General features: G+C 41.5%; 2 protein-coding genes across 2 annotated transcripts in view; both read left to right on the forward strand.

Annotated features, from left to right (window-relative positions):
• Positions 1-2,455, forward strand: part of LOC149447426 (taste receptor type 1 member 3-like) — a 29,427-nt gene extending 26,972 nt beyond the window's left edge. Inside the window, exons 5-6 of the mRNA XM_089652531.1 lie at positions 1,090-1,210; positions 1,401-2,455. Coding sequence (XP_089508657.1) covers positions 1,090-1,210; positions 1,401-2,299 — 1,020 coding nt within the window. The 3' untranslated portion in view covers positions 2,300-2,455. The remainder of the gene's footprint in view (positions 1-1,089; positions 1,211-1,400) is intronic.
• A 3,459-nt stretch (positions 2,456-5,914) lies between these two features.
• LOC149447427 (taste receptor type 1 member 3-like) overlaps positions 5,915-23,824 on the forward strand; it is a gene marked incomplete at its 5' end in the record, with an annotated part of 40,324 nt that continues 22,414 nt past the window's right edge. Inside the window, 4 exons of the mRNA XM_089652532.1 lie at positions 5,915-6,165; positions 14,832-15,132; positions 16,984-17,790; positions 20,877-21,065. Coding sequence (XP_089508658.1) covers positions 5,915-6,165; positions 14,832-15,132; positions 16,984-17,790; positions 20,877-21,065 — 1,548 coding nt within the window. The remainder of the gene's footprint in view (positions 6,166-14,831; positions 15,133-16,983; positions 17,791-20,876; positions 21,066-23,824) is intronic.

The raw sequence follows: 23,824 nt of genomic DNA on the forward strand, positions 1-23,824 counted from the left end.
GAGCCAAGTCCGCTATGGACCAAGCAGCAGGTCAGTGACCGCAAGCTCAGCAGCTCAGTGTGTGCACTCTGCTTTATTCTAATCTGTACCAGCCAGGCTGTGCAATATGTAGGTGGGGCTTTGTGAGGGTGTGGCTTGACTGTGGACAGGGGCCCCATAATCTCCTATTGCCCCGGGGCCCCATGAGTTGTCAGTCTGCCCTTAATATGATCTACATACTGTATATAAATACATAAGTGGTCCACATAGCAAACTTGGTGTAGAGTTATTCACTTTAAGGTCATCACAGAGGACAAGGGGGCACTCTACGTCTGGAAGATAAGACATTTAACCTCCAAATCGGAAAGGTTTTTTTCACAGTAACAGCTGTGAAAATGTAGAAAAGACTTCCTCAAGAGTTGGCTCTGGCCAGCTCAGTAGACTGCTTTAGAAAAGGCCTGGATTCTTTCCTAAATGCACATAATATAACTGAATACTAACATTTATAGGTAAAATTGATCCAGGGAATACCCAATTGCCTCTTGGTGGATCAGGACGTTTTTTCCCCTGCTGGAGCAACCTGGATCATGCTTTGCTTTTTTTAAAAAAATATTCTCCTTTTTATTGGTTGAACTAGATGGACTTGTGTCTTTTTTCAAACAGACTATGTAACTATGTTATATTATAGAAGTGTCTTAAGCATAGTACACACGATCAGAAAATAGTATAAAAAATACAGCTTTCGGAGTGATCGTATGATAATCTGATTGTCAGTACACAGCTTTCATTCGAAACTATTCGAAGGGACAAGCTTGAAAATGTTTTCGTACATTACCAAATTGTACAATTTTTGCTTAATCAGTACAGTTAATAAAAATAAAATACAAACACAATACAATACATTTATATTACAATAATTTTTGTAACTTTCAATATGAGATTAGCATGCAAAAAAAAAACCAGACGATCATTCATCCGATATCCTCATCGTGTGTACAAGGCCTTAGTTTCCCTCAGTATATTTAAAGCTAATATGTTTTACAAGTACTATTATCTTTCAGTAAACATGATTAGGTCTCATTGCTCTGAATATTTGTAATCTTTTTTCAGGTTCCAGTTTCTCAATGTTCTGGTGACTGCTTACCTGGTCAGATTAAGAGAGTGAAAGGGACACATTCATGCTGCTTTGACTGTATTGATTGTCAGGAGGGACTATTTCAATCTTCTGGAGGTAGGCATTAAGCATTAGAGATCCGCAAGACATTTTTTCTTATGAGTATACACGTAAGTAAACTATTTAAGTGTTTTATTTCACTTTGTTTTGGAGGAATACAATCTTTCATACAGTATATTACAAAATGCGTACAGATAATAATACTATAAAATAGTAAAATTGTAAGCATCACTTTTTTTTTTTTCAGATGACTTCCAGTGTCAATCTTGTCCAGTGGGTCAGTGGTCCAGTGTACGGAGCATCAGCTGCAGCTACCCCACCTACCTGTATCTACAGTGGAGTGACACTGCTGTAATTTGTCTTCTGTTGTTTTCCTTTATCCTCCTCTGTTTTGTCCTGGGAACCCTCATTCTATTCTTCAAACATAGGCATTCTCCGCTTGTTCAGGCCTCAGGTGGATACATGTGCTTCTTTGCTCTTACTTCTCTTGTGGCTGTATTATCCAGCATGGTTCTTTTCATAGGGAAGCCAGTTTATTTCGTGTGCCTAGTACAACAGCCATTCCTGGCAATGAGCCTCACTTGCTGTCTCTCAACATTCTCCATCAAGGCCTTTCAAGTCATGTTGGTGACAGACTTTAAAGAGGTTCCCACAAAACATATCCAGTGGTTGAAAACCACAGGGACATGGGTCTCTTTACTGTCTGGCATCCTTATTCAGGGTTTGTTCTGCACCTGGCTTATTCTAAGCATGGTCAATTCATCTGAGAGCAATGAGGTCACTTTCCTTTATAAATATCTAAAGTGTGAAATATCCAATATCCTTGCTTTCTTTTTGATGTTTGGCTATAATGGATTACTAGCTCTTATGTCCTTCATGCTAAACTGTGTAGCACAGGCACCACCTGGCCAATACAACCTGGCTAGAGATATCACATTCTCAACACTGTCCTATTTGCTGATATGGATCATTTTTGTTCCCGCTTATGCTGAAGTTACAGCTGGTAGTCAATCTTTATTGCAAATGTCAGTTACTCTTATCAGTTCATTTGGTGTAATGTTGGGTTATTTTGCTCCCAAATGCTATATTCTTTTGTTTAATCCACAGATGGCATCAGAGGAGTTTTTTAAAGTATATAATAATTAGGTTGCCTACCAAAGTAGCTTTCTTGAGCTGTAAATTAATTTCAACCTAAATAAAATATGGTGTTGGTGTATCTTGGGTTACAGCTGTAGTTACTATAACTTTGCAGTGTAAATTTGGGTTTGTACTTAAAACAAATTAAAAATTATACTTACAGTATCTCATGTGTTGATGCGTTCAATTTAGAAATATTTTTAAGCACTGATACAGCTCACCTTTTTATACTCTTAAAGTGACCCTGTCACTGTGTAAAAAAAAGAAACACAAGTGAAGCCTGCTAAAGAAGACATAAATACTGTCCTGTATTGCTGCCTGTGCCACTGAACTCCACTGACGGTACTCCTGGAAGTGTTAGATGAACAGACTTAAAACTGTTCTGTGCAGGCTCAAAAAAAGTTCCTGAATAGCATGAAAGCCAGTACAGAAATGTCTTTTCTCCATTCAGAACTAAAACTTCAAACTGTCTCTGACTGCAAACTCTTTATGACTAGACTGCAAAGCCACAAAAGTGTAGCCCAGGCCTCCCAAAAGGGATGAAGGAATCTGAAAGGTTGATCCCACCATCCACCCATCAAGCTGGGAAAGAGTTCCTAGAAAGATCTCTAAAGGACCAGATATGGATCAGACAGGCTAACTCTGATCTTCTGATACTAGCTGGGTGGTGCTTTCACAACACTGCTTGCTACCAAAGATGATCCACATCCAGAGGAGCTCTCCCTCTGCTAGAGACTTCAGACTGAACCAAAACTTCTCACTCCAAGACCCCAGACTGGCAGGTGTTCTTATACTTACCTCATGAACTGAGGCTGATGGTTCAGAAAGCATGCCTGTCTCTCAATTACCCTATAGAGCAGTGGTGGTCATTTGGAATAGAAAACATTCCCCCTCCCCCCATGAACTGCCCAAATCTATTGTTGCCCCACACATACATAGCACATTCTCTAGTGAACCCTGAAGCATGGAGTACAAACTCTCCATAGAACTACCAGAGGGATCGTCCCTCTTTTGGAACCACATCTCTGTCACTATTTCCTCTTTGTGTTCTGATGTATGGACCTCTATAGAACATGCACAATTTACCCACCAAAGTGTTTTACTGTACTAAATATTTTGTACAACAATCTATATCAGTCTTTCTCAATCTTCTTACTTCAGATGAACCTTCAAAATATTTTTCAGGTCTTGGGAAACCTTTGGTAAAATAATTATACAGTATCCATAGTTCGTGGTACATTAGCATGAACACAAAACATTAGACCAGGGGTATTGAATTAAAATTCAAGGAGGTCCGCTCACTAAAATCTTCTTCTGCCCAAGGTCCAAAAAGAAATGTCCCCATTATTGTTCCCCCTTACACCAGGTTCCCCCTCCAGAGTAATTTATTACATTGGGTGCTACTATCAGACTTCCCCCATAAATCAGTTGCCACCATCAGAGTACCCCCTATATCAGGTGTTCCCATTAGAGCACCCCCTTAAGTAATGTATTCCCATCAGAGTGCCCCCATACATCAGGCATTCCCATCAGAGTGCCCCCTTACATCAGGCATTCACATCAGAGTGCCCCCTTACATCAGGCATTCCCATCAGAGTGCCCCCTTACATCAGGCACTCTCATCAGAGTGCCCCCTTACATCACGTTTCTGCATCAGAAGGCCCCTTTACATTTGGTGTCTCCCATCAGTGTGCCCCCTTACATCCCCATTAGAGTGCCCCATTATATAAGGTTCCCCCATCACGGTGACACCTTACATATGGTGTGCCCATCAGCGAGCCCCCTTACATTAGGTGTCACCATCAGAGTGCAACTTTACATCATGTATCCCCATCACACCAGGTGTGCCTATCAGAGTGCTCCTTTACATCAGTTGTCCCCATCAGAGTGCCCCTTTACATCAGGTATCCCCATCACATTGCCACCTTACATCAGCTATTGTTGTCAGAGTGCCCCCTTACACTCAAAGTACCCCTTTCCATCATATTTCCCCATCAGAGTGCCCCTTTCCATCACATGTGCCCATCAGAGTGCCCCTTTTCACAGTATGTGCCCATATGTGCTCCTTAACATAAAAGATGCCCATCAGAGTGTCCCTTAACATAACGTGCCCATCAGAGTGCCCCTTAACATAAAAAATGCCCATCAGACTGCCCCTTAACATAAAAGATGCCCATCAGAGTGCCCCTTAACATAAAATGTGCCCATCAGCATTACTATTTAACATTAAATGTGCCCATCATCATAGTGCCCCTTAATATAAATGTGCCTATCAAGGTCCCCCTAAGGAACACACCCTACCGTGAGGGCAGGGCTCGGGAGCCGGGAGAGACAATGAACTGCAAGGGGCGGTGTGCATGCATGATGTCATTAGTTGCCTGGACAACAGCCCTGCTGAGCAACAGAGCTGTCATTCTAGTCTGGTGGGCTGATGGGTTGGGCAGGAGCGTTGCTCGGGCCATTCAAGGACAGTGGTCTGCTATTTAGTGACTGCTGCTTTAGACCATTTAAAATAAGTATAATTAAAGTGGTTGTGAAGGCAGAAGGTTTGTTACCTTCATGCATTCTATGCATGAAGGCAAAAAACCTTCTGTGAGCAGCAGCCCCCCCCAATACTCACCTGAGCCCCATCCCAATTAAGCAATATGCAAGAGAGCCTCAGCTGTCCAGGAACTCTCCCTCCTCATTGACTGAGACAATGGTTCGTACTGCTGTCCATAACAGCCAGTGAGCCAATGAAGAGATGGCAGGTCCGAGCTGCGGCTCTGCGTGTGAACGGACACGCAGAGCAGTGGCTTACTCCTGAGTCTGCTTGAGTGCCCCTATAGGAAGATGCTTGCTGCGGGGGCACTTCATAGGTGGGAGGGGCCAGGAGAGCCGGTGGGAAACCTGAGAAGAGGAGGATCAGGGCTCCTATGTGAAAAACCACTGCACAGAGCAGGTAAGTATAACATGTTTTTTATTTTTTACAAAAAAATTTTAGAATTTAATATCGTTTTAATATAATATGACCTATTTTGACACACTGGGCATTTTTATACCCTCCGGATCTGTACAACATTTTTAATAACAATCTTAAAATAAAAAAAAAATACTAGTAAAGAAATGCAGACATTAAAATGGTTCCCCTATATTTATGGTGCCCCCTTATATTGGTGGTCAGTAGGCAAAAAATCCATTTGCCATTGCTCACTGCTCAAGCAACCTCTAGCAACCTCATGAAGGACCCTAGGCTTCCAAGGAACCCTGGTTGAGAAGGGCTGCTTGAAATTATTTCTATTGTTATTTGAAAAAAATCAGTATAAAGGAATAGTTGGGGTAAAAAATAGTGCTTGCGGGTTTAACTAATCATTTTTTGGTGTATTCCTCTTGGTTTGTGTAAAGACCGACATGGTATTAGTGTGTTTTTTCCCATTTCCTACCCTTTCTTGCTCTATCTGAAAAATAACAAAGGTTTGGCTTTTCATACACATTTAATTAGGCTCTTTGCTCATCATTAGCATGTCACATATTTAATCAGTGTCTATTTGTACATGACCAGGTGGAAAGTAGAGCACCATACACAAATTTATAAGTGCAAACAGCAGCTCATTTCCATGTACGCTTTAATCAAACCTTGTGCATTTTCTTCTATACCAATGGCACAAACAAGTGGTCGTTCCTGGATTCCATGTGGAAATGTCCACCCTTAATGTACTAGCTATTCTATTACTACTCAGTTTTCCATTTTGTCCTTTACTGAAGATGGGAGCTTCAACCTTTCAAACATTTTTCAACTTACCTGGGGATCTCAAACTGGGCGGCCTGTTTGCTGTACATAATGAAGTCAACATGTCGGGCAACTGGAGAAATAATGGAACTGCTAAATGCAAAAAGTAAGATTTTTATTTTCTTTGATAGGGGCACATATAGTACAATAATTTCCTGTATCTTTTTTATGCAGTGCTGCTTTAAAAACCCAAGTGGGTCTGGAGCATACAGACAAAATGACTAGGATCCAACTTTACTAAGCTTTAAATATTATAGTACTGTATAAGGGTTTTAGGATATGGTGCCTATCATTCTGGATTTTTGCATTCAGTAGAATTAGGGTCTATCCACAAAGGCTATTTAGGGTACAGTTGTTCCAAAGCCAATAAGGTTGAGAAGCCCAATAATACTGTCCCTCCCCATTAATTAATTTTGGCCTGCTCATATTAGATTTTGTACAGAAAAAAGTGACCTACCTTCATACCCCTTTTTCTGTTTTGCTTGAAAGTACCCCTACTAAGGTAGCGCCTTATACAAGTGTGAAGTGCTTCAATATTAAGGTACTGTGATCAGAAGGGGTCAGACGTCTTCACTCAAAATCCACCATATTCACTGGGCAATGATGAGAACAGAACCACACTCACTCACCAGCTATGGGTGTGAAAGAGAGAGCAGGATGTTCATGTTGAGGCAAGGGCTTCCAGATTGTGCTGCTACAGGATAAAGGTAACCTTTACTAGTTCACTAAAACTGGAATTATGTGTTCTATTGTAGAAGAAGGATCTTGGCAGTATAAGCATGAACTGAATACAGTTGATTTGCAATTTAAATTAAAGCTGTGCTTTGCCCATGTAGCCCCCAGAGACATGAATACATACCTTCCCTTCACTCCCATGTGGCTCAAAGTTTCCCTAGAAACAAGGAGCCCTGTGGAAGCTCCAGTGGGAGCTTACACAGTGCAGGGGACTCAATCCCCACCCCCATGTGACATTGTTGCAGCCAATGATGAACTTGAACGCTGTTACATGAGGAGGAGAGAGGGAGTGACATGTTCCTGAAACGTGCATGGGCAAAAAACAGGTTCACTTTAACAACAGTCATCCTAATCCTTTCATTGCTACTTGAAGCAGTGACAGACAACCTTAGGGAGGGGGAATCCATTGTAATAATGGTGGTGGGCCAGTCAATTGAAAAGAACAAGAACACATGAAAAAGGCAAAAATGTAGATGCATTAACATTGTTTTTTAAAAGTCTAATGTAATGGCTTCATCTAAAAGATAATACTGTAGAAACCAGGGGGCTTGGGGAAATTTACCAGTTTGCTCCTTCCGAATAGTGGGCCTGCTTTTTGGGGTATTTATCATGTGTATTAAATTGTTATACCATGTGAGGAGGATGTCATAGGGTCATGTTTCTTGTAGCTTAGCCCATCTATTTATATCCTATACACTACCTACTTGGCATTAGCAGTTGCACTTTGTTAGTCAGTAATGATGAAAGTCAAGTCATAATGTTCTTTTCAGTTTTGTACACAACAGGGAAGAATTGCACCTCGACCAAGTTGTTGCTACTTTTTGTGTTCTCATTCTGAAGATTTGTCCTCATTTCACCAGCCCCTGAAACAAGAATGAAGGAAAAACTTGTGTTTATATTGTTGCCTGTGTTCGCAAGTCTGTATGTTGTTACTGTTGTCTGTGTTCGCAAGTGAGAGATCACCCCTTACTTCCTGTCCTCGGTGGCACCACTCAGCACAGATATAGAAGGTTGACACTACTACACCAATAAAGCTGTGTAGCACTACCCCCTTAGGGGTTGCTGATGAATTTCGGTCCCCCTATAGTCCTGCACAGCCAGTCAGTTAGCATTTTCCACGCAAGCTTCCATTCGTAGACAGTACTCAGTCCTTGAGCATTTGTTTTGTTATTTTATTGAGGGAATTAGAAATTGGATAGGGTAAGGGGTTTATAGGATGCCCAATGGAACTGAAATCTGAGGACAACTTCCTGAACCATGCACAGCTTCTTTTCTCTAACACAACTAGCCAACAGCGCCAGTTGTACTATCCCAGACTCTAGATGAACTTCTCTTCACCCAGCAATCTGGAGACTTATCTTCCTTAGCAGGGGATCTGGCTCCTGTTCCTTAATGTAAGGTGTATGGTCACTAGCAGAGGGTTAATCTGGTTTCCCACCAGAGTGCTCATTCCCCTATCTGCCCAAGGGGTGTAGGTACTCACATAGATCCTCTCCTGTCCTGCTTGCGGAATGGCTTGTGCTATCAGGCCTATCAGCTGGGCTGCTTCTTTCACTGCCATACAGGTGGTTCTCTCTCAGGGGGCCAGTAAGTCCTGAGTTTTCCTCCTTTCCAGCTTCAGGCTCGCAGGGAGGACCCATCCCACTAGGCCTCCTGGCAGCTTTCCATCTCAACCTCACATCTTCCTCTCTCCTTCCACCTGACTCCCCTGCTGCTGAGAAGACTCTTCCACTACTAAGTGAGCCCCAGCCCCTTGGCAAGTCTCCTGTTGGGGATCCCTCAAATGTGTAGCCAGCCATTCTTAAGATCCACTAACTGCCTCCAAGGTCCCCCTCCAAAAGCCTCAGAGCAGGGGGAAATTCCAGAAGGGCTGGCCTGCAGAATCTCTCAGTCCTAACCAGAATTTGACCCAGTGACTTTCTCACCTGAGCTGCTAATCAGCTCCTCACTAGCCATTGGGGTCTAGCTACCCCTAGTTAAACTAAGAGGGTGCTAATGGTGAATAGTAAAAAATAAATTTATTCAGTAAGGCAGTACGGATTATTGACTAAGCTGACATCTTACAATCAGATTCTCTTTGAATTCGAACTCCGGCAATGAAACAAAATGTACAAATGTGGGTCACCTTGCACTGCAAGGGTAAAAACTTGTTTAGTCTACAGGTAAAGGAAAAAGCTGCATTACTTATTTCCTTATTCCTGACTCTTGTAGGCTCCAGTGTTGTCCTCAACCTTCGAACTGTGGGCTGTCCCTTCGTGTCATCACACACAGTGCAGGGATTTTAACCCTGCATCGTATGTGAGGAGGTGAGCTTGTGACTGAAACCTGAAGCAGCCTGAAGCACCTTAGAAAGGACATTGTGGGGGGCCAGTTGTATGTAATGAGGGACCCTGCCGGAGTCAGGGAAAAGGTAAGTAACCCTAACACCTTGTCCCTGCATCCCTAGACTAAACAAACATTTAATCCTTGCTGTACTGGAGGGGTCCCATTGCAAGGGTAGATTTTATCTCATTCCTGGAGTTCAGCTTTAAAGCGACATAAAGAGACATTGCCAAAGTCACAGTGTCTGTGAATACCCCCCCCTCCCTCTCCTCTGCCTTTCCTGCCTCTAGCTCAGCCAGCACAAAATATTCAGTGCTTTTGGGTTAGGATGCACATGTGACTTTCTCCCATGTGACAGGGCTAGGGTTTAGTGGCCAATCAAGAGCCCGGAATACTGTCACATAATGGTGGTGGTGGTGACATCACCGCTGCCTTTAGGCTCTGACATTAGCTGACCCTCTGTATTTTGGTGTTGCCTGCAATAGAGGGAGGAGTGAGATTTCTGAGATAGTGATAAAGGGAAATATCTGTGAGGCAGGGGGGTCTTGTCACAGACAGTTGACATTCACCCCAAAACTGGAAAAATGAAAAAGAGTAATTCAACTTTTGTGGGAAAAAAATAGAAAATAAAAAAATAATATAGCATGTACTGTACAACTGCTACACAAGCCATATTATAATTGAATGATTTCAGAAATTACCTTTCCTTTTCAATCTGCAGCACTGTAATTTTCTGTAAAATTCAATGCACTATGGCAACCTGGAGGTGTTCTGTACACAGTTGGTGTGCAAAGAGCCCTCCAGAAATGTAATTTCTTGCTTGTGTTATTGACTCACTGATTTTCCCAGAATTCTGCACTACGATACAAGTCAGATTTTAGGCATCCTCTGCAACAAGCATTAATTTTTAGTGAGATATTTCCAAAGAGCTAACTGAGTTTAAAGGGATGCAGACCCTGCAATTTTCCTTATTAGAACCCTGCAAGTATATCAGCTGATTGATAATGAAAATTCACTCCCATTCAGATTCACCCTGCACATCAACAACAGGTAGGACTCAGCAACAAAGTTTGTTAAATACCTTGCAATGTACATTGATCACGCAGAGGGGAATGTTTTTTTTCTCATAAACAGCGGAGATACTCTTTAGGCCTCATGCCTCTGTGCATATTAATTTATGCACTTAATATGCTGTCAGAAGTTGGCAGAAAAAATGCCTCTAATCTCGTATTGTTTCTCTCGTGTTTATGTGTGTATAGTATTTAGAAGCAGGCATATATTTTAGAAGCATTTGAGCATTAACTCACTCTTTTGGCTAAAATGTTTATGCATTCTAGCCACTAGAATAACTTTATGAATATAAGCAAGTGTTGATACGTGTTTATGTGCATTCACATATATTATGCGCATAGGCTCCTCTCCAGACGCAGCTTTGCCCATTTTTCATGACTCTAAATGCTGCTTTTTATAATACTGATTTAAACACCAGTTTAAAGGCAAACAGTAAAAGTTTTTTATTCCTGTGTGTATGAGACTTTAGGCTAGGTTCAGAACTATGCAGGTTGCATTAGAGCCGTTTCTGCATTGTGTTTTGCGTTTTTGATGCGTTTTGTGGGAATGGGGGGGGGGTGTTCATTTTTAAAAATGTTTCTTCTTGCTAGGCAGATTTAAAATGCAACGTGCATCAAAAATGTGGCAAAAATGCAGCAAAAACGCAATACATGCTTTTCTGCAGTGTTTCCATTGAAGTCTATAAAACCAAAAACGCAACTTTTTAAGTTAAAAAAAGTCCCTGACCCTCTCCAAAAAACGCACCGGGTGAAAACGTGGCGATGTGAACATGTCCCATAGGAAATCATGTTAAATGGACTGTTTGCGTTTCTGCAAAAAGGTTCAGGAAATGTTTAGGTGTGAACCTAGGGTAAAGGAAGATCTCTTTGTCATCTAAAAGCCAATTTCACCCAGAACTGTTAGTTTTCCATGGTTAAATTAGTGCTTTGTACTCGCGCTTGGATTTATATGTGTATCAAAATCTTGTGTTACAACCAAATAAATATATAGAAAATGTAAAATATGTGCTATTATGAATAAATAATAACTGCGACTGGCTGCCGCTCCTCATAGGGTTCTAGACACTTAAGAACTAACAAATAAAATAGGCAAGTGAATAAAAGACAAGGGAAAAACTTATATAAACACAATATCCATTAGTCCATATCCTCGTGTTTGCTCATGTAAAAGATAGTGCAGTCTTTTATCTGTGGCATGCATGATCTCTCAAATAAAGTGCTTGAGTGCTGTGCTCCCCACCAGTGATCCCACTCACTCACTGACTGCTGTGGACTCTTAAATATGCAATATATGAGTCATAATCGCTTATGTAGATATCCTCTGACAATGCCCAATGGGAGTGGTAAAACGCATGAAATGACTGGTCTCCCCTCCACCCCCGATCCCCTCTTTTGACAGCTAGCGGGGGATCTTCTCCCCCTGCTGTCAAAGTTTAAAAAAAAACGTGGCTGTGCGCGGCTCCGCATGCCCTGCCGTATCACTCGTTTACAAGGTTCTGTGAATGAGAAACTACAAGTCCCGACAGCCTTAGCAGCTGTTGGCTTGTAGTTCTCAATGAACTACCACGGTGCTGTGAGCGCTGTGGTAGTTCATTGATTCTTCCTGTCAGTAAGTATTGGGTTGCCCGTATGAGGTACAAACAAGCAGAAACACTGACATGTCTGCAGGAGTCCTGCATGGCACCAGAGATCTGCTGATTGCTGGTGCAATGTTTTACAGGCTCCTACAACAAAAAACAATAAATGCACATTTTTTTCCCTGCAAAAAAATGTGCATTTATTATTTTTTGTTGAAAGGTGAACTTATCATTTAGGAGAAATAGACGGCACAGATAAGAGACTGCACCATCTTTTGCATAAGGAAACTCGTGGCTATGGACTTATTGGTATTGTGTTTATATTTGTTTTTCACGTGTATTTATTCACTCTGAGTAGGCAGCGCTTGCATAATTTATTTGTTAGTTTTCCACGGTTGCTTTTAGCATGGCTCACACACAGTAGACTGAGATAAGCTAAAGATGCATATGTACTTTTTTCTAAACAAAAAAAACAGAAGGCTCCACCATATAGGTGTATCAATTTATTAAAATCAGTTTAAAAAATGGTAACAAATGCACTCACAAGAGTAGAAGAAAGAAAAGCTCATCATCAGTCTTTAGTCAAAACGCAGGACTCAATGGAAAACGGCCAAATGCTGGCAGATGGAACCAGGAAGCAACTGTGTTATGCAGGAGACATCCAGCTGAGGAGGGATGCAAGGCCTGAAGTGGTACCTTCATTCATTCTATGCATGAAGGTAAAAAAACCTTCTGTGTGCCCCCAGCCCTCTCAATACTTACCTGAGCCCCATCGCGATCCATCGATGTGCACAACAGCCTCCACTGTTCTGGGTCTCTGCTTCCTCACAGCCAGTCAGCCAATGAAGAGGGGGGGGGCAAGACATGGCTGTGTGTGTGAATGGACACATGGAGCAGCAGCATGGGAACAGCCTGTTAGAGTGCCCCCATAGCAAGCTGCTTGCTATGCTGATACCCGATAGAAAGGAGGAGCCAGGAGCGCCGGCGGGGGGACCTGAGAAGAGGAGGATCCAGGCTGCACTGTGCAAAACCCCTGCACAGAGCAGCTAAGTATAGACATGTTTGTTATTGAAAAATTCTATACTAGATGAGGGTGCGTTTCCTTACCATCTGGCCAGCTGATGAATCTAAAATATATAACCTTTATTCAAATATATAAAAAATATATGCTCAGCTGTAATTAATGCCTATTGGAGTGGAATGTACTGCGCACAACAATATGACTGGATACCATTGCAATTATTTACCTTACATCCAAATGGTTAATATCACAAGACCAAATCAAATACCATACCATTTTAGCTGAAGTGATGGCATAAAAAGAGACACTGTAGTTTGATCATAAGTCTATCATCTTGAATATATACTCTCTATTAAGGAAATGGAGTTACCCCATGGGTAAAAAACTGCGTTTTACAGTTCATCATTTGCATTCTTCAAGACAGTGAGGTATTTTTGTCTCGATATGGTGATGTATGGGGCTTGTTCATGAGAGGCTGATATTTAAGCCAGTGGATGAGTGTACCCATATTACATATCTGTAGTAAAATAGATTATACTATCTAATTAGTTTTGTCCATGGGGTATATCCATTTCCTTAATAGAGATAATATTCAAGCTGATAGGTTTATGATCAAACTACAGTGTCTCTTTTTATGCCGTCACTTCATCTAAAACAGTATTGTATTTGATTTGGTTTGGTGTTATTAACCATTTGGATATAAGGTAAATAATTGCAATGGTATCCAGTCATATTGTTGTGCTCAGTACATTCCACTCCAATAGGCATTAATTACAGCTGAGCATACATTTTTTATATATTTTAATAAAGGTTATATATTTTAGATTCATCAGTTGGCCAGATAGTGCATAGGGAAGTGCATCCTCGTCTAGTATAGATTTGTTCTTTGTCAAAGATGATGATTTACAATTAGGGCTTAGTTCAATGTTTGTTATTGTTCAAAAAAAACCTTAACCTTTAGAATCGCTTTAAACAGTGTCCACCAGCAAGACCTGTAATTATGCTGGAACGCAAGCCAGCAGCGGGACTAGAAGTGGAAGTGATGTCGGACGTAATGGTGTCAGTAGGATGTGGGTGGTAACATGTTTCAGAGCTCTACAATGCTTCCTGGTCAAACCATATGGGGAAACAGAAGGGCTATGTGACATAAATACAGTATAATACAGAAATTAAGGGGGAGGGGTAATTGTAGAGCTCTGAAACATGTTACTGCCCACATCCGACTGATGCCATCTCGTCAGACGTCACTTCTGATTCCGGTTCCACAGCTGGCTTGCGTTCCAGCGTAATTACGGCTCTTACTGGTGGACACTGTTCAGGCCTTGCATTCCTCCTTAGCTGGATTTCTTGTGCATAACACAGTTGCTTCCAGGTTCCATCTGCCAGCATTTGGCCGCTTTCCATCGAGTCCTGCTAGTGACTAAAGAGTGATGATGAGCCTGTCTTTCCTTCACTGTTGTGAGTGAATTTTTATCATTTTTTAAACTGTTTTTAATAAACTGATACACCTAGATGGTAGCGCCTTCTGTTTTTTTGTTTATGGTAGTGCACAGAGATCGTCCAATACTCTGCTGGAAGAGCTGCAGCCATCATACAAGTGATTCTCCCCAATTGAACGTATTTACCATGGGACTTTATCATTTTTCTTTTTTGTGCCATTGAGTTTTTTTTTTCTATATGCATTTTTTCTGACTTTTTCTGCTCTGCTGAGAATCAATGATGGTCACAAGCTTTGGGCAAATCATTTGAAGAGTTTTCCTCATCATAAATCATGAAGCAGCAGATCAATTTCGTACATACTGCCATGTTATCAATAATTGTAAAACCGTATGTGAGTAAAAAGCAGTTTTAAGGATAACATCCTGTCTCTGCATCAATACCATGACTGATTTTACTATTACCACCTATTACCAAAATCCTATAATAATAGGATTTTGCACAGCTTACCCACTCTTACTGTAATGAACATTTCCTATACTGAAGGCACAGTTCCTTTTCCTATCACAGTTAAAGTCAACCTGTGTTGTGTCAATCCTTCTTTCAACAGCTTCAATGTCCATGAGTTTATTGGGTTATTGGCAATGAAGTTTACGGTGGAGGAAATTAACAACAGCAGTACCATTCTGCCCAATGCCAGTCTTGGATATGAGATATATGATACTTGCTGTAATACAGATGCCTCACTAAAAGCAGCTCTAAGGTTTCTTTCTGAGAGAGAAGATAGTTCTATCCCCATAGTCTGTAATTACACGAATTTCGAACAACAAGTGGAGGCTGTGATTGGGCCATCAACAACAGAAATTCTGGCAGCAACTGCAAGACTTTTTGCCCTCTTCCATTTACCCCAGGTAAGCTTAGTGTTACATTTATAATGTTTGATTTACACAGTGAAAGTGTAAAGGGGAGTTTTGATGTGAAATATGTGGTAATCAAAAGCATGCAGTTCAGTTTTCTAAATCCCAAATCCAGAATCCACATTGCCTTCCACTCCCTGCATTTATTTGTTACTTTGTTCCCCAGGAAGTACCTAAAAGTCTTCTACAAAATGGTGGCATTGTGACTGCCACCAGAAAAGCACTCTCCCAGCCTGTGGATGGAGTAGAATATGGGACTTCAAATTCCTGCATGCATTGCTAACTCCTAAGTGCTTAGACATGAACTAGTTTTCATCAATCTGTCTCTATAGTTGGGTTGATTAGATGTGGTGAGTGCTATCAGAAATGCCAACACTCAACAATTGCATGGTTACAACACTACTATAATAAAGAAGACTACAGGGGGTGTGGCCATGACTAACATGACAGCGAGGAAGGGTTGGGTGAAGCCAGCAGTCTTTTGATTTGAAAATCAGGCAGTGGCTGTTGAATAGCACAGATTTATTGAAAGACAGTTTAGGGGAGAGGGTTAGTATTGCTGCTATTCTGCTATTGAAAGGGGCCATGACAGGTTCAGGAGGACTTTGTAATGGACTATTTTACTTCACATCTAAATGTGTACAGATGAACAGGCTAGTGCTGGACCTTGCCAGCCTTTAGTGTACTGTGTAAGCAACATTTAGCATTTGCAAAACCATGCTTACTGTATGCTCAAAAAGAAGGATCATAAAACAAATTAGAATCTCATTTCCTTCATATCATATGTTAAATCATCTGATAGCAGCAATAAATAAATAAATGTGGTTCTCATTATGGTTTAGGAGTATTTCCTGCTGTGATTCTTCATAACCTATGGGGCCATAGTTTGTGAGGACTGAATTTGCTAATTGTAGGTAAATGTGAGCGCACTAAAGTCCAAATATAAAATATCAGCCGCTGTGCACAAAGGTAACCAGATAAAACCTTAAATAAACACTAAATATAAATAAGTGCAGCGCTAAAAGTTAATAGTAGTAATAAATAATATAGTTCATATAGGTGACTAATTTGTGCTGTTATAATCCTGATTGCTCTAGTCGGTGCTTGTGCTTTCATAAAAGGAAAGAATGCGCACTCACTGGACGCGCAGTTATAATGCGCGTTCTAAAATATATCCTGGTGTCTTCAAAGGATAATCAGGGTCAGGTCTGGTGTGGAATTCACTCCCTCTCAGGGTGGATGGATCCTGGGATTTTAAATGATGATCCAGGGGTGTCCAGAGTTCCCCTTAAGGGATGGATGAGTGCAGCTCTCAGGATAAACAGGAGGCTCCCTCTCTGGAGGCTTGCAACTGGTAATGGGAGTCTAGGAAATTAGTAATTCCTCTTCCATCAGAATGTGTCTAAAAGCATCCTTGCTGCCGTGCAATCATCAGGAAGCAGTGTCACTTGGGCTCTCATATACTGGTGTTGAAAGCACTGAGGCAGCCAGTGATGAATGACACTTCCGTACTCAATCTGGTTGGAGGCCGAAGTGACAAAAGGGTTTTTCTTTGCAGCTATGGTCCAAGAAGGTGATGGCAGGGAGCTCAAAGCTCAAAGGAGCACAGGTGCATAGACCAGTTCATTAGTAACTACTTCAGGAGGGATCAGGTGGGTAGTTCTCAGGCAGGTAGGTGAGACATCAGTAGGAACACAGAGCACACTGTGGGGGAGCAGGTCAGGCTGAAGCCATTGGCAGACTGAATTTGCTGTTCATCTTATGCATAGAAGAGTGAATAAAGCTTAGCATGGTTGTATGAGCATATATCAGTCAACTAATTGTATTTATCCTTTTGTATTTCAGATAAGCTATCAGGATTCAAGTGAAAAGTTCAATGACAAGGCCATCTATACATCATTTATTCGCACCATTCCTGGTTATTTACCTCTGACTCAGGGAATTGTAAACCTTCTAAAAGAGTTTAAATGGAATTGGGTGGGCACAGTGGCTAGCAAAAATGAATACGGTGAGGAAGGACTCTTCCTGTTCAGTGCTGAGGCTGCCCAAGCTGGCATTTGCATTGCCTACCAAGCTTACATACCGGAAGATACAACCAACCCAAATTTCAACACATCTCTGCAGAACCTGATTCTTCAACTTCAGAACACAGGAGTTAATGTCACCATTGTATTCTCCACCGTAAAGGATGCAAAACTCTTCTTTAAAGCTGTTATAGATTCCCGGTTAAAAATGGTCTGGATTGCCACAACAGCCTGGTCCCAGTCTACATCTGTCCAGCAGATGCCAGGTATGCAGTCCATTGGTACAGTCATTGGCTTTTCTGCAACAAGTAAATCATTGCCTGGGTTTAAAGACTACGTACAGCATATTTTACACCTGATTCAACACGAAAGTCAGCTTCTTTTCAATGGTAGCACATATCCAAATATCAGCCAGCAGTATGTTTTGCAGACTAAAGACCTTCTGGAACAATGTGACTCTTGCAGCTTACTAACACCTGACAATATAACAATACTACAGGACCCTGTAGTACATGACTTGGCGTATAAAGTGTATATTGCAGTCCACTGCATTGGCCAAGCTATTCATAATACTGTGCATGGCCTAGATGGTCAGTGCAAAGATATGCATGATATACTTCCTTGGCAGGTAAGTAGTGAATTGATTGAAAATATACTGTATATTATATCTGTATAAGCATCCTAAACCAGCCTATCTCAAACGTTTTATCCTGGAGAAACCCTTTAAATAATTTTCATGTCTAAATTATATCTACATCTTAAGGTACAATAGTGTGATCAGTAACCTGTAGATATAACAAACATGATTAAATAAATAAATTATTGATGAATAAAATGTGGCATACCTAGTGTAATTGATAAGTGGAGAACAGACAGTGAAAAATGTCCTCATTGGCGGTCATTGGAGATGTGCCCTCTTAGGTTGGTGGTCAGTGTAATACTCTCTCATATTGGTGGTCAGTGCAAAAGTGCTCCTTTACAATGGTAATCAATGAAAAGTTCCCCTATTCACTGGCAGTTAGTGGAAAGCTGCCCCCTACTTTAGTGGTCATTGGGAGGAAAACTGCCCTTTGCAGTGGTGGTTAGTGAGGGAAGAGTGCCGCTTACATTGATGATTAGTGGAAAGAATGTCCTTTTACATTGGTGGTCAGGGGGAAATGTACCCTATTACATTGAGGATAAGTGGGAAGAATCTCCTTTTAAACTGGGGATAATGGGAAGAGTCTGCTGTAACAATGGTGGTCAATAGGAAGGTTACTTACTGGTGGTCAGTATAAAGATTGACCCTTAGATTGGTAGTCAGTGGGAATAATGCCACTCTTACTGACAGTCAAAAAGATTGCTGAGGTCAGTGGTCAAGGTTACCAATCTGAGAGATCAGAAGGGATGCCCACATGCCCCCCCCCCCCACCAAATGACCCCCTTTGCCAAATGACATCGCCTCAGAACTATGCAGACACCTTCAGATGGAATATCAATCTGCCACTTTTCAAGGAACCCTTAGCAACCTCTGAAGGAATACTAGAGTCCCATGAAACTTTGAGAAAGGCCTTTTTTATTAAGCCCCACCCACCAATAGACAATGCACCACATACCTTTGGCTAACAGCCCAATGAAAGGGGTGGAGCTTTGTGGAAGAGAATCTGCATTGTCAGTATGTACAGATATTAATTTTGATGTAGGATGAATAAAGTTCTCTTTCCACATTATTATTAGGGACCTTAAGGTATACGTGAACCCATGCCTTTTTATAGGTGATCACATAACCTCCTCTCCCAACAAAGCCAGAAAACTGACCATGCTGAGGTGAATGTGCTCTCATGCCCAGCATGGACAGTTTGCAATAGGAAACCCTGGAGACTGGAAGGAACACCAGGAATATCACACAAAGGAAGCAATACAAAGAGAACATGATACTTTTTATTACAAGTACATGGTACAGCAGGCACACATCAGGAATATAAAATGTTAGGTTTACATATTCTTTAAAGGGCATTAAATTTACTTGATGTGTAAGGTCACTTATGGGGAGATTTACTAAAACCGGAGACTGCAAAATCTGGCGCAGCTCTGCCTAGAAACCAATCAACCAATCAGCAGGTTTTTTTGTCAAACCTTAACGGACCAAGCTGAAGTTAGAAGCTGATTGGCTACCATGCACAGCTGTACCAGAGTTTGCACTCTCTAGTTTTAGTAAATCAACCCCTATATGTCAATGCAATTAATCCAAATACAACTAAGAGTAAGGGATGCATTATCATATCTGTAAAGCAGAACGTCACTCTCTCAATCAACACTGGCTATTTTAATCCTTATGCTGCTAATACTATTAAATACAGTAGATAGAAAAGAATATTATATTTACATGTCCTAAACCAGCAATGGGCAAACTACGGCCCGCGGGCCGTATACGGCCCGGCGGACCTTTTAATCCGGCCCGCGGAGCGTGGCAAACATTGCCTGTCAGGATGTGTGTAGGCGGGGCAGCAGGGGAGCTAGGCTCCTCTCACAGTCCGCCCTGAAGACCGGAACGGCGCGGGAACACGGCGAGAGGAACGCGCGGAGCAAAGGTAAGTGAATTGACACAATATGGGGAATGAATTACTATAGGGGGGATGAATTACTATGGGGAATGAATTACTATATGGGTGATGAATTACTATGGGGGATGAATTACTATATGGGGGATGAATTACTATAGGGGGGATGAATTACTATGGGGGATGAATTACTATGGGGGATGAATTACTATATGGGGGATGAATTACTATAGGGGGGATGAATTACTATATGGGGGATGAATTACTATATGGGGGATGAATTACTATAGGGGGGATGAATTACTATGGGGGATGAATTACTATATGGGGGATGAATTACTATATGGGGGATGAATTACTATAGGGGGGATGAATTACTATATGGGGGATGAATTTATATGGGGGATGAATTACTATAGGGGGGATGAATTACTATGGGGGATGAATTACTATATGGGGGATGAATTACTATATGGGGGATGAATTACTATATGGGGGATGAATTACTATGGGGGATGAATTACTATGGGGGATGAATTACTATATGGGGGATGAATTACTATGGGGGATGAATTACTATGGGGGATGAATTACTATATGGGGGATTAATTACTATGCTTACTATGGGGGAATATTACTATACTTACTATGGATGACACATACACATCATTCATCTACTCTTGGTCCAGCCCCCGGGTCCAATATATGAACCCATTGCGGCCCTCAAGTCAAAAAGTTTGCCCACCCCTGTCCTAAACTTTTTTTTTTACATTTCTTCAGTTACTTCCTGGTTTCCATGCCTACGTAAATGATGTCATACATCACAAGAATCTTCAGGATGGGAAGAGGGGCTTTCTTAGCTAAGCACATCCTCCTGCCTGCATGCCTGAACTAAGGGCAGTGGATTCCCAATTCCAGGAAGTAATTTATCTGCCCTTACTTAGGATGACCGCAGCCAGAATTGCTAGAGGAGTGTTTTTCAAAGTGATTTCTCTGCAAAATAAAGCATAGAAACATGGGTGTATGGGGGAGTTTGCTTTGAATATTAATAATGAGCAAAATAGTGTTTTTGGTTTGCGCTGCTCAGATGCAGTGCAGTTCCATTATAAAATTGCTTTGAGGTCCAGCTGCCCATTTTCTACATAATCTTTTATTTTGTGTGTTCACTTCAAAGCTTCTGAAAGAACTGAATCGTCAGAACTTCACTTTTGATAATATCACTTTCGATGCTTCTGGGAGAATAAATATGGGCTATGATATACTAACATGGACATATAATACAAGTAAACCATTCAAAACTGTGGGAACATTCTGGAAGAAGCTGACCATCAACAGATCTCAGATTGTATGGGACAGTATGAAGGTAAGGTACCTATGCATATGTAGCGCTACCCCCTTGAAGGCCGCTGTGTTTCTGGGTCCCCCTTAGCTTTGCACAGCCAGGCAACACACATTTTTCCACACTTGCATCCACAGTCAGTGAACAGTCCAAGAGCTTGGTTTTTGTTATTTTATTAGGGTAAATAACTTGGATAGGGTAATAGGGATTATGGGACGCCCAACTTCACCGAAGCAATGCACAGGGAAAACTTCCTTCCTATGTACAGAGAAAGATACTGGACTGTTCTCCTCCCTGGATACAATCATTCTTTATGGATCAGTAGCAAAAGCTAGGGACTTCCAGGCCTCTCTGAAAGTTAGCACAGATTGTTGTAAACTACATGCAGAAGTATCTCCTCTCTCCTGTAGAACTGCTCCCAGCTGCACAGCCTGCAGACTCTGGCTGCTCTGAAGATCTCCCAGGACAAGGCTAAAGGGTCAGGCACAACACCGTCCTTTGAAAGCTTGCTATGTATGGCAGTTTCTCCCCTGATGAATCCCTGGGTGAACTGATGTACTCACTCTGTCCTCTTTTCTCCCCCTGCTCCCAGGCAAAGATCCTGTTCATACTGTTATGCTGAAAGGATCTTTCTTGAGCCCAGGCTGGAAGCGAAAACCTCCCCTAGACCTAGGGGACCCCTTCCAGGTTACCGACAGCCTCCTCAGCACTCCATCTTCCACCTGACTCCCTTGCTAGCATGGCTCTCTCATATTTATGGCTTAGCCTTACCATACTATCAGGGCATCCAAGCCTTGGATTGGTCAGATTCCCATATATATGGAGATTCAGGTCTCCACCCCTTCTGCCCACTGGCTTCTGGAAGCTTTCATGGGCCTCCAGAATGAGGAGAAGGCAATAGAGTCCCAACCTGCTAAGTCACCCAGCTTGACCTGCAGTAACCCGACCTAATTACAGACTCACACAGTTACCATGAGTAATGTCATAATACATTTCATCACACTAACACTGGAAGCACACTAGAGGGTGCTACACAAATATACAAGCGCTTGGTGCTTGGTGTTTAGAGTGTTTATGTTTTCAAATCTTAGTATGAGTTGCTGTTGTTCCCAGTTGCTTCCATTTTGTTATAATAATAACACTAACAGTTGACCGTGGAATATTAGGTAACAAGGAAATTTCACAGGTGGCCACCTATCATGGTACCACGCTGGAATTCACTGAGCTCCTGAGAGCGAACCATTCTTTCACAAATGTTTGTAGAAGTAGTCTGTATACCTAGGTGCTTGATTTTATACATCTGTGGCCATGGAGGTGATTGGAACACCTGAATCGAATGATTTGGAGGGGTGTCCCAATACTTTTGGCAATATAGTGTACATGCATAAATCACATTTATTATTAAGTATTGTGGGAAACAGAAGAATTTTTACGTACGTAAACATATACTGGATGCATGTAAATGCACAAACTATACGGACCATGCCTGCATTTTCTGGGAATTTTCTGCCAAGAAGATCCAGCATTCATACATCAATGCCGTGTGCAGCGACCTTAGAGTTTTGGATTTTTTTTTACAATCAGCCACAGTCTGAGTGGAAAAACCTGTCGCCTGCCAGCATGTTGCAGAGAAGGACACTCACTCTCTTTGTGGAAGCAGTCGGCTTTCTGTAGAGGTCCAACATGCCCTATGCTGGGTCAGAGACAGTGTTCTTCAATCATCTCAATCATTGTGTTCCCAAAAAAGGGTAAGGCGTGTTTTTTTTTTACTGAGTTGAACTGGGCATATGAACACTAATGTGTCTATTGTGAAATTTTAGATTCTTGTAGTTATTTCGAAACAATTCCAGCTAACTCCATTAGATGGTGGTATTCTGTTAAAAGTTGATGCTGAACAGGTAAGAAAAGAAGGTTTGACAAGCAATGACAAGGCAAGAATTGTGACATTTTTGAGCAAAGAATATTCTGAGACAGAAAGGTCCCTTGTGGCTTGTGGAGCAAAAGTGCCCATGTTAGCACTAGCAACCTACGTTTTTATCTTTCCATTTATAAATTGCAATTGAACCGTAAGAACTTTCATTCTCTTATGAGCTATTTAACAAGGCAGTGTCAAAAGCAATGACGTGCAAATAATAGAAACCCAAAGTAACCAATCAATTTTCTCTTTACTAAAGTCAAATCAATTAAATATTCTAATTGGATGCCAACAATGACTTTGTAGAAAAAGAAAAGTAAATATTTCTGAGTGCTATCAACTGTTTAGAATCCTTAAAGTTATACTAAACCCAGGGCCCTGCATTCATTGTATTTGGTCTCCCACAGTACAAAGAACATGGAAATGCAATTATTTTAATAAATATAAACTTCTAAATACCTTTTCTCATCAGCAGTATATAGCAGTCTTGTGACTATGAGGGTCTGGCCAAGCACTGGGTAATCTTGTAGGGGGAGTTTTCATTCTCCTCTGACTGTCCTATGAGGCTGCATAACCCTTGACCCTCCTGAACAACGCAGATTGGCCCTGTGCCGATCACATGCACCTTCCCAGTAAAAACACAAACTGTCTAGCAATATGTGTACAAGCAGAGCATGTTCAGACTTGCCACTGCTGCTCTAACTATGACAGATGGTTTGGGGACAGCAAAAGAAGGGGATGATAAGAGAAGACAGGATCAAACATCCTTTTTTTACACAATGCAGAAGATTAACCCCTTAGGTTCCACAGTGAGTATAACAAGCATGCTTTACTGCATATACAGACTGATTTTACTGTTGTGAGTTTA

This window comes from Staurois parvus, unplaced genomic scaffold (assembly GCF_062004578.1).
Source record: "Staurois parvus isolate SC_StPar_1 unplaced genomic scaffold, SC_StPar_1.0 ptg000686l, whole genome shotgun sequence".
Taxonomy (NCBI): Eukaryota; Metazoa; Chordata; class Amphibia; order Anura; family Ranidae; genus Staurois; species Staurois parvus.